This window comes from Schistocerca nitens, chromosome 8, assembly GCF_023898315.1.
Source record: "Schistocerca nitens isolate TAMUIC-IGC-003100 chromosome 8, iqSchNite1.1, whole genome shotgun sequence".
NCBI classification, from domain to species: Eukaryota; Metazoa; Arthropoda; class Insecta; order Orthoptera; family Acrididae; genus Schistocerca; species Schistocerca nitens.
Window position 1 is genome coordinate 123655186 of NC_064621.1, and position 18233 is coordinate 123673418.

The 18233-nt window shown below is 39.8% G+C and overlaps 1 protein-coding gene across 2 annotated transcripts in view; it reads right to left on the reverse strand.

Annotated features, from left to right (window-relative positions):
- LOC126199053 (F-box/WD repeat-containing protein 2-like) overlaps nucleotides 1-18233 on the reverse strand; it is a 128080-nt gene that overhangs the window by 36677 nt on the left and 73170 nt on the right. For both annotated transcript variants that reach the window (XM_049935761.1, XM_049935763.1), the window contains one exon: nucleotides 10401-11229. In XM_049935761.1, coding sequence (XP_049791718.1) covers nucleotides 10401-11229 — 829 coding nt within the window. The remainder of the gene's footprint in view (nucleotides 1-10400; nucleotides 11230-18233) is intronic.

Sequence of the window (18233 nt, forward strand, 5' to 3'; positions counted from 1 at the left end):
CTCTGCTGTCTTCTTTCCCACTACATCATGTTTCTTTCTCTCTTTTAGTGGTGTAATGCTTTATTTAGCTGCAACAGGCAGAAGATGTGGTTTGTTGGTGTTGCAAGTTTTTCCAGATTTTGACTGAAATAAACTCAAGTTGCAGTGTTTTTCTTCAGCATGCCACTGTAGAAATTGGCACAGAAACAGCTAAATAAAAAATCCATGCAATTTGCATGTTTATTTGTATGTAAAAGCTGATTTTGGAATTTTTCCTTCTGTGAGATTGCATGTGCAAGATTCGTGTGCCAATTTGGAATTCTAGATTCACATTTTTTACCGTTCGTATCGCTTCTGCATAATCTTTCAATGAATGTATCCATACCCGTTTGTATCGTGATATATTGTGCAATTTTGAAAATTTGTAAATGCCACAATAAACACCTACTGTTATTGTCAATTGCAGGCTGAAACTTATTCATTGTCTTTTAAAATTTTTGAGAACAGTAGGCCAATCCTCATTCAAATAATCATTCTCTAATTTCATTATACAATTACATGAGAATAGGTTATTTCTGAGAATCTTTGAATGCTTAAAAAGCTTTAGTTTTGGAAGTTACCACTACAAGTGTTTCTGGATAACTTATTCCATAGCAGATCAGCATTTGTGATTCACAGTTACTGCCAAAGAATAGATCACCCCAAATTTCATTGTATATCAATGCAACACTAAATGTGCATTTTTGAGAATTTTCGGAGGTTACTGTTTCCCTGTGCAAAATCTAATTTGTAGTAAATTGGCATTTTTGATTTAGTTACAGTAGCAGAACTCTATCATACTGTCTTATCCACATTTATCATAAATTAACTGCATTTTAAAGATTGCTAATAACTACAACTAACCTCGAAAAGCTTTAGGAAATAAGTAATTTTTACCAGAGGTTTTTCTGCTACTTTAACAGAAATCTTGTTTTGTGTATATGCTTCAATTCTTATGGAGAATTAGCATTTGTTTTAGCTCCAGAGATATAAAAGATAATCAGCAGGCTTAGTTTAAAGTAATTTGTTCACTGTCTGGTAATACATTGCACCAGCCGAAAGGCAACCACACTGTGAATGCTGTTCTTGAAAACAGAATGAGTTGGTTGATGTTCATAACCAGCTGGAAATCTCCCTTACTAATGCCAAATGATTGGTAGTTGCAGTGAATCAGTGTTTGGAAGAGCTCCCGACAGTCATGGACCTGTGGTACCAGTACCAAAGGTACCACAAGTACTATTCTCTCCTGTGGACCCTGTCTCCTCTGCAGAAAGTACGGGATCTGTCATTATTCACCCACTTCATTGGAAGTGGTGTTTCAATGGTAGATACAGGCATCCTGTACAGAGTGGATACGTATCCGGGAGGACTCATGGTGTTGTATTAATCCCCACAACCAACAGGTTTGAGGTGTTGTCTTTCACTGAAACTGAGCCAATGCGACTTACTTCACTTATTTGGGGTAACCTGATTTGTCCGAAGTCAAGAGGAGGCAAACACAAAAAGGTAGGGGTCTATTAATCATCAGCAGTTCAAATGTAAAGCAAATAATGCCACCCTTATGGAAATGGCAGCAAGGCACAGGAAAGGACACCATGTGTATTCAGTGTGTATCCTTGGAGGCAATGTTCAACATGTTGAAAAGGCTAGTCCAGCAGCTATTGAGGGAACAGGGTGCAAACAACCGTAGATTGTAGCAAATGTTGGAACAAATGATGCCTGTTGTCTGGGATCTGGAGTTAAGCTTGGATCATTCCCGCAACAGGAAGAGACAGTTGTGAAGACCTGCCTTGCACATGGAATTTCAATGAAGTTCACAGTTTGCAGCATTGTCCCAGAATTGATCATGCTTCCTTGGTTCTGAGTCCAATGGAAGGACTGAACCAGAGACGTCAGAAGTTCTGTGGGAAGATAACATGCGACTTCCAGGCCATGCAGAACAATGTTGAGAACTGTAGGGTGCCCCTAAACAGGTCACATGTGTACTATACATTAGAGCAGGGCTTCACAACATACGTGCTCGCGGAGCAAGCTGTGAGCAGCAAGGAGCGAGCACGGAGCAGCGCGAGCACGCTACCCCCACTACCGGACCAGAGCGGAGAGTGGGGAGAGTGGGGAGAGTCACATGGGGCACACAACAGCTGCCGTCAGTCAATGTAAATCCGCGGCCACCTGCAGGGATATCACTCACGAATTATTACTGCGACAAATGAGACAAATAAAGGAGAATGTACATGTGCCACATAATTTTATTAGCTTAGTGTATACCTCTGCATTCGTATTAATTTGTGAACTTTCACACAATAAAAGGTGTCATTGAAGTGTGGGATTCTCGGTTATCTTGTACTTTTTGCCCTTTACAATTGCGTCTGCGTTCGGAGTAATTGTTATTGTGCATTGTAGGCGCAGCGTGCAGTTTAAATTTCGATCAGGCAATGCGTTTCTCAGGCGCGTCTTGTTACATTTCATTGCAGAGAACAGTTGTTCACAAACATACGTGAAACCGAACATTGATATTATTGTAGCCGCCAGTTTGTGCAAACGAGGAAATCTATCCTGAGGGAAGTGTCTGTAGAATTCCAAATTTTTTTCTTGTTCTGAAATTTGTCTCTGTATTCTCTGTCACACTTCAGGTCAATAATTTCTTGTTCCAGCTCAGGACGAATCTCTTCAATATTCGCTGAATATGGAGAGGAGAACAGATCAAAATCACTGTCTAGTGCTGTCGGATCTTGAAAGCGTTGATCAAATTCTTCCTTAATGGCAAGTAAACTATTTTAATAACGTTCACAGTCTTTGTGAACATCTTGCATGGATGATAATTTAGGAAAATGAGCTAGATTTCCTGTTTCCAGCTTACTCACCCAAAGTGTCAATTTCATTTTAAAAGCTTGTATTCGATCTATGAAATGAGTAATTATCAGATCTTTACCTTGTAGTAAAATGTTCAAAGCATTCAGATGGCTAGTTAAATCTGCTAAGAACGCGAGATCACATTCAAACGTGCGCGCGCATTTCCCCTCCCTCCCCTCCCTCCCTACTCTGCGACCTTGCACCTGCTCATGAGCACGTGCCTGAGCAGACGCGAGTACTCGTGCTCAAAACTGGCCAGTTGTTAAGCCCTGCATTAGAGGCTGCTATCCAGATATCTGAATGTGCACATAAGGGTTTTTTGCATTACGCAATTCTCCATCCAATTCAGATAATGATAGCTGTAGGAAACTCAGAAGTATCAGTGTAAGATCAAAAGAAATGCTTCCCACAAGTAAGAGTATTAAAATCGTAATTTTTAATTGCCAAAGTATCACAACGAAGTGCCAGAGTTAGAAGTGCTCCTGAAAAGTAGTGAAGCTCACATAATACTAGGTACAGAAAGCTGGTTGAAGCCTGAAACTGTGACCAGTGAGGGGGAATAATTAAGTGTATATGAAAAGGATTAGCTAATGGGGAATGGAGGTGGTGTAATTGTCACAGTAGACAAGAAATTCAAATCCACCGAGATAGAAATTGAAGCTGCATGTGAGACAATTTGGGTCAGACTCAGTATCAGAGGTGGGCATAAATGGTAATTGGATCCTTTCATTGACCGCCAGCTCATCTCCTAATATAACTGAAAAGTTTAGAGCAAACATCAGTTTGCTTTTACGTAAGTTCTCCAATCATACTGTAATTATCAGTGGAGACTTAAATCATCCAACAATCAATTGGCAAAATTACAGTTTCATTAGTGGTGGGTGTGATAAGACATCATTTGAAACATTACTAAATGACTTCTCTGAAAACTACCTTGAACAGACAGTTTGGAACCCTATTCATGATGGAAATATGTTGGATCTAACGGCAACAAATAGACGTAATCTCTTTGAGGATATCCACATCAAAACTCACCACTGATAAATGATACAGTTGTGGCAACAATGATTACCAAAGTACAAAGGACAACTAAAACAAGCAGAAAACTATATACGTTCAGTAAATTCAAACAATGGAAATTCCAGAATGGAGTAATGACAATATCATGAAAAGGATAGCTTGCTACTCATCTTATAGTGGAGATGTTAAGCTGCAGCGAGGCACAACAAAAACACTGCTGAACAAGTAAGCTGTCAGCCAAAAGGCCTTCTTCTGAATTAGACAATAAACACACACGCGCACACGCACACACATGTTCGCACATGCTCACACACAAATGCACGCATGCACACATGCGCGCACGCACACATGCGCGCACGCACACATGCGCGCACGCACACACACACACACACACACACACACACACACAGAGGAGAGAGATATTCACTCAAACACAACTCACTCAGATATGACCATTGTCTCTGGCTCCTTAAGCTGGACTTAACAAAAGCGCATGATGGGAGAAACAATTTGGGTAGTGGGGGTAAGGATCAAGCTGGGGTGGGGAGTGTGTGGGACAGTAGAGCAGGTGTGGAGGATTGTAAAGTGTTGCTTGTGGGAGCCTACAGGCACAAGTTAGAGAAAGGGTAGAGCAGCTAGGTGCAGGTGGGAGATTAAACAGAGGGTGAGGGAAGGGGGCAGCGGAAAAGGAGGGAAGCAAAAGAGAAGTTAAAAGACTGTGGATCCATAGGTGGAATAGAATGCTGCATAGTGATGGAGTAGAAAAAGGGAAGAGGATAGGTGGGTGTAGGACAGTGACTAACGAAGGCCGAAGCCAGGAGGGTTATGGGAACGTAGCATACATTGCAGGGAGAGTTCCCACCTGGACACTTCAGAAAAGCTGGTGTTGGGACCAAAATGGCACAGGCTGTGAAGCCTTCATTGTAATGAAGAATGATGTGTTGGACAACATGCTCAGCAGCTGGGTGGTTCAGCTGTTTCTTGGTCACATTTGTCAATGACCATTCATGTGGACACACAGCTTGTTGTTGTCATGCCAACGCAGAACACAGCTTAGCTTGTATATCACCTGACTAGTTTCGCAGCTAGCTCTGCCTTTAATGGTGTTGGTGGTGTTTGTGACTGAACTGGAGTAAGCCGTGGTGAGAGGATGTATGGGATAGGTCTTGCATCTAGGTTTGTTACAAGGACATGAGCCATGAGGCATGGGGTTGGGAGCAGGGTTTGAGTACGAATGAAGGTGGCAAAATACTACTGCGGGTGGGGTGGGAAGGGCTCTGGGTAGCACATCCCTCATCTCAAGGCACGACAAGAGGTAGTTGAACATCCTGGTGAAGACTGTAATTCAATCCTTGGTGACACTGAGGTATGAGGGGAATGCTCCTCTGTTACTGGACAGTGGGACTTTGGAAGGTGATGGGTGACCGGAGAGAGAAGGCATGAGAGATCTATTTCTGCACAATGAATGTAACTCCTTCTTCTAGTGAAGTATGGGACTACGGCTGTTCGATGTTCAATAAAAACAATACCAATTGCCGTTATATAGGTTTATTTCTAGGCAACCAGTTTCGACGTTACACTATGTCATCTTCAGGCCAAAACTGTTCCAATCCAATAACCTTCATGTTACAAATATAGCAGTGCCTTTAACTGGTCTTGTAATACTACTGACTGTTGTTCAACGAGCACGTATGCCCATAATAGCTATTACGAGACCAGTTAAAGGCACTGCTATATTTGTAACACGAAGGTTACTGGATTGGAGCAGTTTTGGTCTGACGATGACGTAGTGTAACGTCGAAACTGGTTGCCTAGAAATAAACTTATATAACGGCGACTGGTATTGTTTTTATTGAATTTCTGCACAAGATTGGGAGGATAATTACAGTCTGTGAAGGCCTCAGTGACGCTCTTGGTATATTTGGAGAGGGACTGCTCATCATTACAGATGCAACATCCACGGGTGGCTAGGCTATATTGAAGGGATTTCTTGGTATGAAATGGGTGGCAGCTGTAGAAGTGGTGGTATTGCGGGCAGTTAGTAGGTTTGATATGGACAGATATGGCCATTTTGAGGTGGAGATCAACATCGAGGAAGGCCGCTTGTTGGGTTGAGGAGGATCAAGTGAAGCGAATGGGGGAGAAGGGGTGTGGACAGGATGTCCTCAACCTTGATCAAGATCACAAAGATGTCACAACGAAACTCAACCAGGTGAGGGATTTGATATTCTGGTTGGTTAGCAAGAATTCGTCTGAGTGCCCAATGAAAAGGTTGGCATAGGATGGTGCCGTGCTGGTGCCCATTTGCATACCCCGGCTTTGAAGGTGATGCTTCAAAGGAGAAGCAATTGTGGGTGACGTTATAGTTGTTCATGGTGACCAGAAAGGAGGTCGTAGGGGTGAAATCCGTTGGGCATTTGGAAAGGTATCGTTCAACAGCTGCAAGGCCATGGGTATTTGGGATGTTAGTGTAAAAGGAGGTAGCATCAATAGTGACAAGCGGGGCACCATCTTGCAAAGGAACAGGAAATGTGGAAAGTCAGTGGAGGAAATGGTTGGTGTCTTTTATGTAGAAAGGTAGATTGTGGGTAATACGCTGAAAGTGTTGGTCTGCAAGAACAGAGATTCTCTTAGTGGTGAAACAGTAAACAGTCACAAAGAGGCATCCTGGGTGGTTCACTTTACGCACTTCCTAAGAAAACAAGTAGAAAGTAGGTTTGTGGAGAGTAGTAGGTCCCCCTGTGACTCAGTACCACACGGGATTGAAGCAACTGAACCACATTCTCCATCAGGGTTTTGACTACCTCTCGTCGTGCCCTGAAATGCGAAATGATATCCAGTATCCTTCCCACCCCACCCACAGTTGTATTCTGCCACCCAATAAACCTACACAATACCCTTATCCATCCCTACACAACCTCTTCTTCCAATCCCTTGCTCATGATTCGTATCCCTGTAATGGACCTAGATGCAAGACTTGTCCCATACATCCACTCACCAGCACCTACTCCAGTCTGGTCACAAGCGTCAGCTAATCCATCAAAGGCAGAGCTACCTGTAGAACCAGTCATGTGATCTACAAGCTAAGCTGCAACCATGATGCTGCATTCTCCATGGGCATGACAAACAACAAGCTGTCTGTCTGCATGCAAGGCCACTGACAAACTGTGGCCATGAAATAGCTGGACCACCCAGTCACAGAGAACGCTTCCCAACACAAAGTTTTCATTCCAATGACTGCTTCACAGCCTGTGCCATCTGTGTGTGTATGGTGTCTTATTCAGAAGATGGCCTTTTGGCTGAAAATTTACTTCTTCAGCATCTTTTTGCTGTGCCTGCCTGTGACTCAACATCTCCACTATATGATATATGCGTCATATCTCAATGAAGAACTTGAAACTTTCAGCACAGGGCAGAACATGTAGAGGGACTAAGGCTCAAGTTTAAAGTTCACAATGGAAGGGACCTTCCATAGTATACAGTTACTGTAAATAAACATCTTAAGAAATAGAGACTACTGCATAATAAGTGTAAACAAAGCACAGGACTATTGATAGAGAGATGCTGAATGAAACACATTTGGCTGTGAAGAGGGCAATGCATGAAGCCTTCAGTGGCAATTGTAGCAGAATACTGTCAAGTGATCTTTCACAAAACCAAAAGAATACTGGTTGTATGTAAAGGCTGTTAGTGGCACCAAAGTTAGTGTCCAGTCCCAAGCGAATGAGATGGGAACTGAAATTGTGGGTAGCAAGGCAAAGGCTGAAATGCTCAACTCTGTTTTCAAATGTTCCTTTACAAAAGAAACCCCAGGAAAATTGCTGCCATTTAATTCTCACACCGGTGAAAAAACTGTGTGAAATCAGTATTAATGTCAGTGGTGTTGAGAACAGATGAAATCATTAAAACTGAGCAAAGCTCGAGGGCCCGATGGACTCTCTATCAGATTCTAAATTGAATATGCAGCTGTCTTAGCCCCTTTTCTAACTGCAATCAATCATACATCCATCAAACAGAAAACCATGCACAACAGTTGGAAGGGAGCACAGGTAACACCCGTCTACAAGAGGGGTAGTAGAACTGTTCCACAAAACTATCATTCAACATCTTTGACACTGATTTGTTGTAGAATCTTACAATATATTCCAAACTAAAGCATAATGAGGTATCTTGAACAGAATGACCCCCCTCCCTGCCAACCAGCGTGGATTCCAAAAACATCAATCACATGAATCCCAACTTGCACTCTTCTCACATGAAGCATTGAAAGCTTTGGATCAGGGCAGTCAGGTAGATGCAGTATTTGTTGATTTCCAAAAAGCATTTGATTCAGTACCACACCTACACTTATTGTCAAAAGTTCGATTATATGGGGTATCAAATGAAATTTGTTACTGGATTAAGGACATTTTGATAGAGTCAAACAATGGAAAATCCAGCATGGAATGTAACAATGTAACGAAAAGGATAGTTGCTACCCACCAGAGCTGCTCAGAGGAATCGTTGAGTCACAGAAAGGCACAACAAATAGACTGTAACACAATTAGCTTTCAGCCAACAAGGCCTTTGTTAAAATTAGACAACATACATACACGCACACACTCACACGAACACAGTCACAAACACGACCACAGTCTCTGGCAGCTGGAGCCAGACCAGTCTGGCTCCAGCTGCCAGAAACTGTGGCCATGTGTGTGTGATTTGCATTTGTGTGTGTGTGTGTGTGTGTGTGTGTGTGTGTGTGTGCATGTATGTATGTTGTCTAATTTTGACAAAGGCCTTGTTGGCTGAAAGCTATCTGTGTTACGATCTATTTTTTGTTGCGGCTTTCTGAAACTCAGCATCTCCACTATATGGTGAGTAGCAACTATCTTTTCAATTATATTGGGGCTTTTGGTAGGGAGGACATAACATGTTATCTTGGATGGAGAGTCTTCATCAGATGTAGAAGTAACTTAAAGTGTGCCCCAGGGAAGTGTGTTGGGACCCTTACTGTTCATGTTATATATTAATGACCTTGGCGACAATATAAATAGTAACCTCAGAGTTCTTGCAGATGATGCATTTATCTATGATGAAGTACTGTCTAAAAGAAGGTGCATAAATATTCTGTCAGAGCTTGATAAAATTTCAAAGTCATGCAAAGACTGGCAACTTGCTTTAAATGTTCAGAAAAACCAATGAGTTATAGTTGGATCTGCCAATTTATACAAATACCTTTGCAGAGATATGAGGTGGAACAATCACATAGGCTCAGTTGTGGGTAAACCAAGTGGTAGACTTTGGTTTATTGATAGAATACTGAGGAAGTGCAATCAGTCTACAAAAGTGATTGGTTACAAATCACTCATGCAACCCATTCTAGAGTACTGCTCAAGTGTGTGGTATTTGTACCAAATATGACTAACAAGTGATATTTAACATATACAGAGAAAAGCAGCATGAATGGTCACAGGTTTGTTTGACTGATGGGAGAATGTTACAGTGATGCTGAAGAAATTGAACTAGCACACTCTTGAAAATAGATGTAAACAGTCCTAAGAAAGTCTACTAACAAAGTTCCAGGAACCGGTTTTAAATGATGGCTCTAGGAACATGCTACAATCCCCTGCATATCACTCACATAGGGATCAAGAGGACAAGATTAGAATAATTACAGCATGCACAGAGCATTCAAACAATCATTACTGCTGTGCTCCATACATGAATGAAAAGGAAAGAAACCATAATTACTAGTACAATGGGATGTACCCTCTGCCATTAACTTCACAGTGGTTTGCAGAGTATAGATGTAGATGCAAATATAGATTTTTATGAACATGTGTAGCTTATTCATTATACACTTTTAAATCTGCCTGTGTGACACAATGCCTCGTCTATGTGGTGAGTAGCAATCTATCCTGACCCACATTGTCATTATACATTGTTTCACATTACCTATACCCACTTTCAGGCACATTGCTCCTAACATATTCGTATTTTAACTTTTTCAGTGTACAGACAGCTGATAGAGTTATCTGAAAACAGTTAAATTGCTTAGCATGAAGTAATGGATAAAAACAGCAGCTTGCTAGGAGAGGAAAATGAGTAACTCTGTTTCAAATAGTTTCACTCTCTCCCCTTCACCTAGCTTGCTGATGCTGATTTGCTTCTGTTCCATCAGTCCTCCATATTGACACTTCACCAGCTACTGCCTGCCATACTCTTCACCCCAGTCATCCACTCCTCTTCCTTTACACAGCACCCCAGTCTCACTATCACGATTTCTGACAACTCTTTCTTGTTGATTATGAACACAGATGGTACATAATCATAGAAGACAATATTTTGTTATCCAGTCACACTTAAAATTCTATGAAGAATAAATTATGCATTAATTACGTGAACTATCAAGTCATTTCAATGTAACACATGCATTGTAAGTAAATGAAAGTATGAATGATAAACTCAACAGTGATAATTAGTAGTTTTCTTAAAATTATAAATAAACATACTGTACTGTAATTTACCTGGAATGTGGCACAATAGTTCCTCCCACTACTTCACCTGTACTTATTTCCACTATAAGGAGATTGGACATGAAATTGTCACAGTGTGGTAGCAGCAAAACAGCAAACCTGTCACCAACTGCTAAAAGCTTCCGAACTTTGTAAAAGGAACGTATTCTCTTGGTGCATTGCTGCTTCTCTAAATTTTCAAACACAATTTCAGCATTTCCAGGTTCATCACTTCGTGCCAATGTTTGGTTTATATACACAACATTTCCTCCTTGAACGAAACATCCTGGGGTTTGGAAATTGTGGACAGCATTCAAGGGATATTGCACAACACCATCTTCTAACGAATTCACATCACCATAAGGGCAACAATCAAAATATGCACACCATGAAAATATTTTAATTTGGTCTCTTGTTTTTATAAGCAAGGAATTTTTGTCTTTAGATAAAGTTTTTGGATTCGATCCTTTGTATACTGGCAAAAGTGTGACCTGAATAATCCAGCGACTTTGTTCCACTATAGTTCTCACTAACTGCCCGGTGCTAATGCACCATAATTTGGCTGTATAGTCTGTAGCACCACTAACCAACAAGTCAATTTCTGCACTTAAGCTGACACTAATTACCACACCAGTATGACCACGGTATTCGAGCCTCGAGGCTGGTCTGCATTCGTGATCTCTGTGGTTTAATGACCACGTTGTAATGTGCCCCGAGCTGTGACCACACGCCAAAATGTCACCAATATCTATCTTCAGACACGAGACACGGTATGGTACAGTAAATATGCTTATCAGTTCATAATCCTTAGTACTCCAGACACCAACTTGATCATCAGAACCTGCAAATTAAAGTAAATCAGTCCATCATAATTTCATTTCTAACATCAACATCATAAAATATGACCATTGGTAGGTACAAGGGTAGTCTGCACCAACAGTGCTGACTTTATATGTTATGTGGTTTCTGAAACTGTTATATGTTATCTTTCATGTATATTTAGGAGCTACTCACAAGCACGAAATCTTTCAAAGACGAAAGTGTGCCATAAATAGGATTATAAAACAATATGCAATCAGATTAAAAAAAGTGCAGTTAACCCAGCAAAAAAACAAACAACTATAAGTGTGAAACTGACATTTAAAAAAAATTGTCATTAGTAATCATAAGAGTACTACTCTGCATAAATCTGCAAAATTATAAGAAAATTATGAAATAAGGCAAACAGAAAGAAAGACTGTGAAGAAGATACCAGCAAATATAACAGTAGAAACATTTAAGACTTAACAGAAGTATATAAAACATACAGAAAAAAATGTACACCATTTTGAAAAACTGGAAAGGTAAACTTAACTGCCTTAGGAAAATGCATGAAGATCTAAAAGAAATTTACAAAAATAGGCAAGAAATCAAAGGCAGGACAAAACATAAAAACAATACAAAGTAGTGGGAAGACAAAACAGTTACAAGAAGGCAAAGAATATAATGGATGGCAAAAAAGAAATAGAAAAAAAATGAACAGATTAAGGAATATTGGAGAAAGTGCAAAGCCTGCTTAACAACTTACAAATGGCCCTTAACTGGCCTGTGATGAAATAATAATAATTATAATAATAAGAGTTGTTTAATGAGACAGCAAACAAGGTGTAGCTATGACTGTTTCTCTTCCAATTCCTTCACTCCATCCAAAGCTCTTGCTTCATTATACTATTCACTCTTGTTCATTTACATTCAACGTCTTCGAGAATATGTTTCCCTCGAACACTGAGGCATCACCCACCAGGGGAGGCTTACTGGACGAGATGAGAAGGAAAGACTGATTGTTGGTGCCTGCACCAGACACGATTTGGAAACCTGAGAACTTGAAGGTTGAAGATAGGGAAATAAGCAAGAACACAGATTACAGAAAAAACATTGTGAAAGGAAGGAGTCAATAAGAGCGGAAAACTATGTGCATCATACATGCTAGACAGATGAGAGGTCAGGGGAAAATACAGAGCTCATAAAATAAAAATATAGAAAAATAGAAGGGAGCAAAAAGCAAAGCGATACTTATTGAAAAGAAATGCTGAGACCAAGCCACCAAAAGTCAGTCTTTTCATCCCATCCAGTAAGTCTCCCCTGACGCGCATTCTTGACAATTTTTCCATAACTTGTCCCATCAGTCCTTTTCCTTCATCCCTTCTGCCAGAAAGAGTCACTGCCTCTGAAGCCATGCATGCTTCAAAATCTTTTACATATTTTGTCATGATGTCATTTAGTGAGTAGATTACTTGTTCATCCATATTATATTTTCAAACCTTCATACAAGTAAAATCTTAGCCATTCATATTATATTTTCAAACTCTGATTATTTTTGTTGATATACATAATACCTTTGTAAGTTTGGCAAATTCGGTTTGCAAAGAATCCTCCGCCTCACTATGGTAGTGATGGTAATGGCAGCTGCCCTCTCCTAGCCCTTGTTGGGTACAACTTTGCTTACTTCTACATGCCATTACATCTTAGATGTAACACCATACACTAACAACCTATACTCACTGCTCACCTAGATGTAAAACTGCATGGAATGCTGCTCCCTGTGCTATCATGCAAGTGTTCTCTTTTAAAATTCCATTATTATTACTTTTTCTCGATTTGCTTGCTGTTCTTGAAGTCATACATCTACATCTAGATCTATACTCTGAAAACCACTGTGAGGTGCATGGCAGAGGGTACATCCCACTGTACAAGTTATTAGGGTTCCTAAATCTTCCATTCATGGATGGAGCGCAGGAAGAATGATTGTCTGAATGCCTCTGTGCATACAGTAATTATTCTAATCTTACCCTCATGATCCCTATGTGAGCGATATGTAGGGGTTTGTAGTACATTCTTAGACTAATAATTTAATCTTGAAACTTTGTTAACACTCTTTCTCAGGATAGCTTATGTCTGTCTTCAAGAGTCTGCCAGTTCAGTTCCTTTAGCATCTCTATGACACTCTCCCACAGATTAAACAAACCTGTTACCCTTTGGGTTGCCCTTTCTGGCTGGTTGGCTGATTTGGGGAACGTGACTAAACAGCGAGGTCATCAATCCCATTGGATTAGGGAAGAATAGGGAAATATGTCGGCTGTGCCCTTTCAAAGGAACCATCCCATCATTTGCCTGAAACAATTTAGAGAAATCACAGAAAACCTAAATCAGGATTGGATGCGGGTTTGAACCGTCATCCTCCCAAATGCGAGTCCAGTGTGCAGACATGTGCCAGCTCGCTCGGTGCACTTCTCTGTATATGTTCAATATCCCCTGTTAGTGGTATTTGGTATGGATTCCGCACCCTTGTGTAATATGCTAGGATGAGTTGCATGAGTAATTTGTAAGCAGTCTCTTTTGTAGATTGCCCCAATATTCTGCCAATAAACTGAAGTCTACCACTTGCTTTACCCAGAACTGAACCCGAAAGCCATGCCATATCCACAACACACGCTCTTCATCCTCCAGCCAACCCCAAAAATCTACTGCAAAGGATCGAACCCCCCTCCCCCTTCGCATTCCCCTTCCCCTCTTTACTGAACATCATCATAGACTGAAATAAATGAGCCTTCACTACAGTTTTGACCTCTTTATCATTGAGCGCAGAAATGAGAAACATCATGCCCATAATTCTTCCTGCCTGTGCCAAAGAGCTATTTGGCTGTCCACTCAACCTGTGCAATATTCTGTAGTTCCGTCTGATCAACACCAATTCCCAACCATGTGCCACATGTCCCTGTGGAAAACCCAGGAAATATTTAATTATAGTATATATAAAGATGTATGCTAGGGCGATGAACAATGAGGCCTACTTACAAAAGATAAGGGGGGCATACCCGGCATTTGCTAAGGATATAGGGCAGGCGTACCTACATAGAGATAGGACGACCCATGGACTGATGAATAGGGATGTTTTATAATGAGGCGTATCTACTAGAATGGAAGGAGCAAGTGCACTCATAGGGTCAACCAACATGTAAGGCATAGGTACTGATCCTAGGGGAAAAGGACAGTATCATGATAGAAGTCACACATTTTATAGGAATTACTCTGGTAAGTTTGAATTCTATATACTGCTAGCATTATTATGTGTTATGAGTGTCAGAAAGAACACTTCCATTTGTTCAGAGTTCCTCCAGACTACAAACTACTGTGAATAATGAAACTAGTACATGCTAAAGAAAAAATAGTACAAAGAATTAAAATAAAGGATGAAATAATCAAGTGTCTATGACACCTGGAGTTTACAATTAGAAATCAGAAATGTTGTCCACACGATTGCTAGATATAAAAGAACTTACTCCACCACTAGGTGAAATGCACAAGTTGTTACTATCAAAGTAGAATGAAAAAAGAAGAGCTAAGTATTGAATAAAAGGCTGTTATCGATTATGAAAAGAAATAGAATGTATACTGGTTAAAATGTGTATTAGTATTATGTGGGATATTAATGTACATGATGATTATGTATAAAATTTCACATGTTCAAGCTGAGGTGAGGGAATTTCCACTTAAATTTTAGAACCACTCGTCCTTCTACCGTCTCGAACAGACAATATTTTATATATAAGTGGCAGAGTGGAAACGTGTCTACTGCTCCACCTGTTTCTGTGTGCAGGTTGGAAGTTTGTTATGAGAAGGGTGGCAGTCGAATGACGCTGGCAAGTGTTTGCCACTAGTGCCACAGAAGCCATGATGAAAGAACAAGAAGTAATTACGTAGTATTCTTTGCTGTTTTAGTGACTGTGATTATTTTTAAATAAAAATGAACAATTGGTTATAGACTTATAAGTACTTCACGTTTTGGACTCGCTAGAGGCAAGACAGGTTCATAAATCATGTGGTTGTTAAACGAACTTTGTTTCAGATGTATTTTATCGAGTCTAACGTGAGACGAATCGATTGACTTCTAAACATTTGAATACTGATGTGGGAAATGGTGAATATGTTATTTATGGAAGTTGAAATACATAAAGACTGAACTAAAAGTATTCATAGAGTACTAAATTATTTCAAAAGTAGAGTGTGAGTCTCATAAATTCCTGTTAACCAGCAGTATTCTTCGGAGAAGATGTTTTTGGAGATCGACGTAGCCGGAAATCAAGAGAAGATGGGCTGTACATGCCAAGTCAGTCAACCTATGGGAGAGAGGTGTGAATTTTGCAATCCAACTACACATCACTTCGGGTTGTCTAAAGTGTAAGAAGTCTTGTTATAATTGTTATCAAAATCCATACAGTCAGACTACCAGAGTGTAAATAAACAACTAACAGGAATAATAGGTAAGAAAGATTACATATTATCTTCTCAGTGTATCCAAGAAAATGAAATTTTGACAGAAAATTCTTGCCAGATTGCTACACTACTAAGCAACAGTTTTACAGTCCCCGGTTAGCAGCTGCTTCATTCTATTATAAGAATAGCATGGAAAATGTGTTGTACAAACACATACTAATGCCTAATCAGATAATAAAAGTGGGATAACTAAACTGGTGATTCTGGCAGGGTTAGTGAAGTACACTGGAGAATAAGTTTTGACAATGGCAGGAACTGTTACAGAATTAGTGATGACAAGATTGTTTGTTAGAATGAGAAAGGAGAAAAAATGGGGACATCACACAAATTATATGGAAGAATATGACGATTTCAAATTTATATAAAAATTTCATACTACTACTACATTTCGATTTCATGCTTCAGAAACTGGAGCATATGAATGAAATTTTATCTATCAGACTGTGACAAAATAGACGTAATCAATACGAGAAACCAGACCAATCTCAGGTACTATTCTTACTAACAGCTTTTTCAATATCAGACAATGACATTTAGAATTTTCATGGAGTAAAATGAAAATATTGTAGATATGGATTTTCTGTGGGATAACAACAGAGAATTTGTGCCAATATGTGTCCAATCATTAATCACCTGTTTGTTCTCTGCAACTGCTTTCTGGATGTGGTAGCTTCCCTGCATCTTTTATGCTGATGATTTTCATGTCTTGTTCTCAGATACACCATAACCATCATTCTACCAAGTTAGAACAAGACATGAAAATCATCAGCATAATTAACCACAACAAATGCTTTATCTCAGTGCAGACATTACCACATCCAGAAAGTCATTGCAGAGAATAAATACGTGATAAACAACTAGATGGATATGAACACAAAGAGTCCCTGCTAAAGCTATTAAAGAAATGATGTAAAAAAAAAAAAAAAACATATTCACACACACACACATTTGACAGTTAACGATAACACTCAAAGCATAACATGGAATAAATTAGTGATCAGATTATTAGTGCTGCATAAATGAAATACTGAATGACAGTGCACAGAAGAAAAGCTCTAAAACAAGAACACTTTAAGAGCTACGAAATTTGTAAGTAGAAATTTATGCTATTGTTACATCATAGAAATTAAGAAAAATGGTTCAAATGGCTCTGAGCACTATGGGACTCAACTGCTGAGGTCATTAGTCCCCTAGAACTTAGAACTAGTTAAACCTAACTAACCTAAGGACACCACACACATCCAAGCCCGAAGCAGGATTCGAACCTGCGACCGTAGCGGTCTCGCGGTTCCAGACTGCAGCGCCAGAACCGCGCGGCCACTTCGGCCGGCAGAAATTAAGAAAGTACCAGAACTGTTTATAACCTCAATGTGCAATGTCCAATACATAAAATGATTACGAACATGAGAACATATATATGATGCATTTCAAGTAAAAAAGGTGAAACACCTATGGCACGAAAAATTCATTTTATTCATTTGCAATGAGATGGACTTAAAAGTGATAATTATCAAATAATTCTCCACAGCATTATAAGTGGGAATGACCACCAACCAGCTGTCCACCTGAAAGAATGGCAACCACAAAACTGTCGCCAGGCACAAGGTTGATCATCCACACTCCTGTGCACAACTTTGTCAGTTTCAATGGCTGTTTCACAACGCGTACCATCTAGATGCTTCCCTTCAGCACCAACTTCTTTTAATTCCATAGATGGGAGTTGTCTTTTATCACAAAATCCTCTTATCTTCAAGCTTTGCTAACTTCAGACCTATGCCCACCTACTCCTCTGATTCTTGACCCTAAGTCCACTCAACCTACACCCACACCTTCTCCTCCACCTGACATAACCTCTCACCCCAGTTGAGCTGCAGTGGCAGTGTACTCTCTACCTCTAAAGAAGAATTTGTGCAAAAGCTAGCAAAGTTCTCATTCTTGTGTATTTGTACATTGACCATTCAGTGCCTCCACTATTGTGTGTTGCTACATCTACTCATTAAATTATTTATATTCCTCCACGAACTTTCCACTACAGTAGATAAGTAATGTTATATGGATAGAAGGAGTGTGTTCATCAAACTCAGCACAGGATATATGCAAGAAGCAATGCCACACACATATAAGCAAAAACAATTACTCCATGCTCTGCCAAAGAAATTAAAAACATAATTAACTTCCTTAAAACAAAAATTCTCATGGCGTTGACAATATCTTGAGCAAAGCACTAAGTACATATTGTCTAATAGAAGGCTACAACCTTATAAATGTTCATATAATTAATTTATTGTGTTAACATTGCCTGATTACTAAAAATATTCTCATTACTTATTGCCACGTTCAGAGGAGGAACAATCCACATACAGTTTCATCATGATATGCGAACTCTTGTTATATGCATACTGAACACCATGAAAGTGGTACAAAATATGTCTGTAATGCTTGCACTATCCTGTCACACAGTAAAAGAAACTGATATAAAATCACTGCCATGTGCTCTTAATATAGGCCAGAGAGGATCACAGGAAAAGGGAA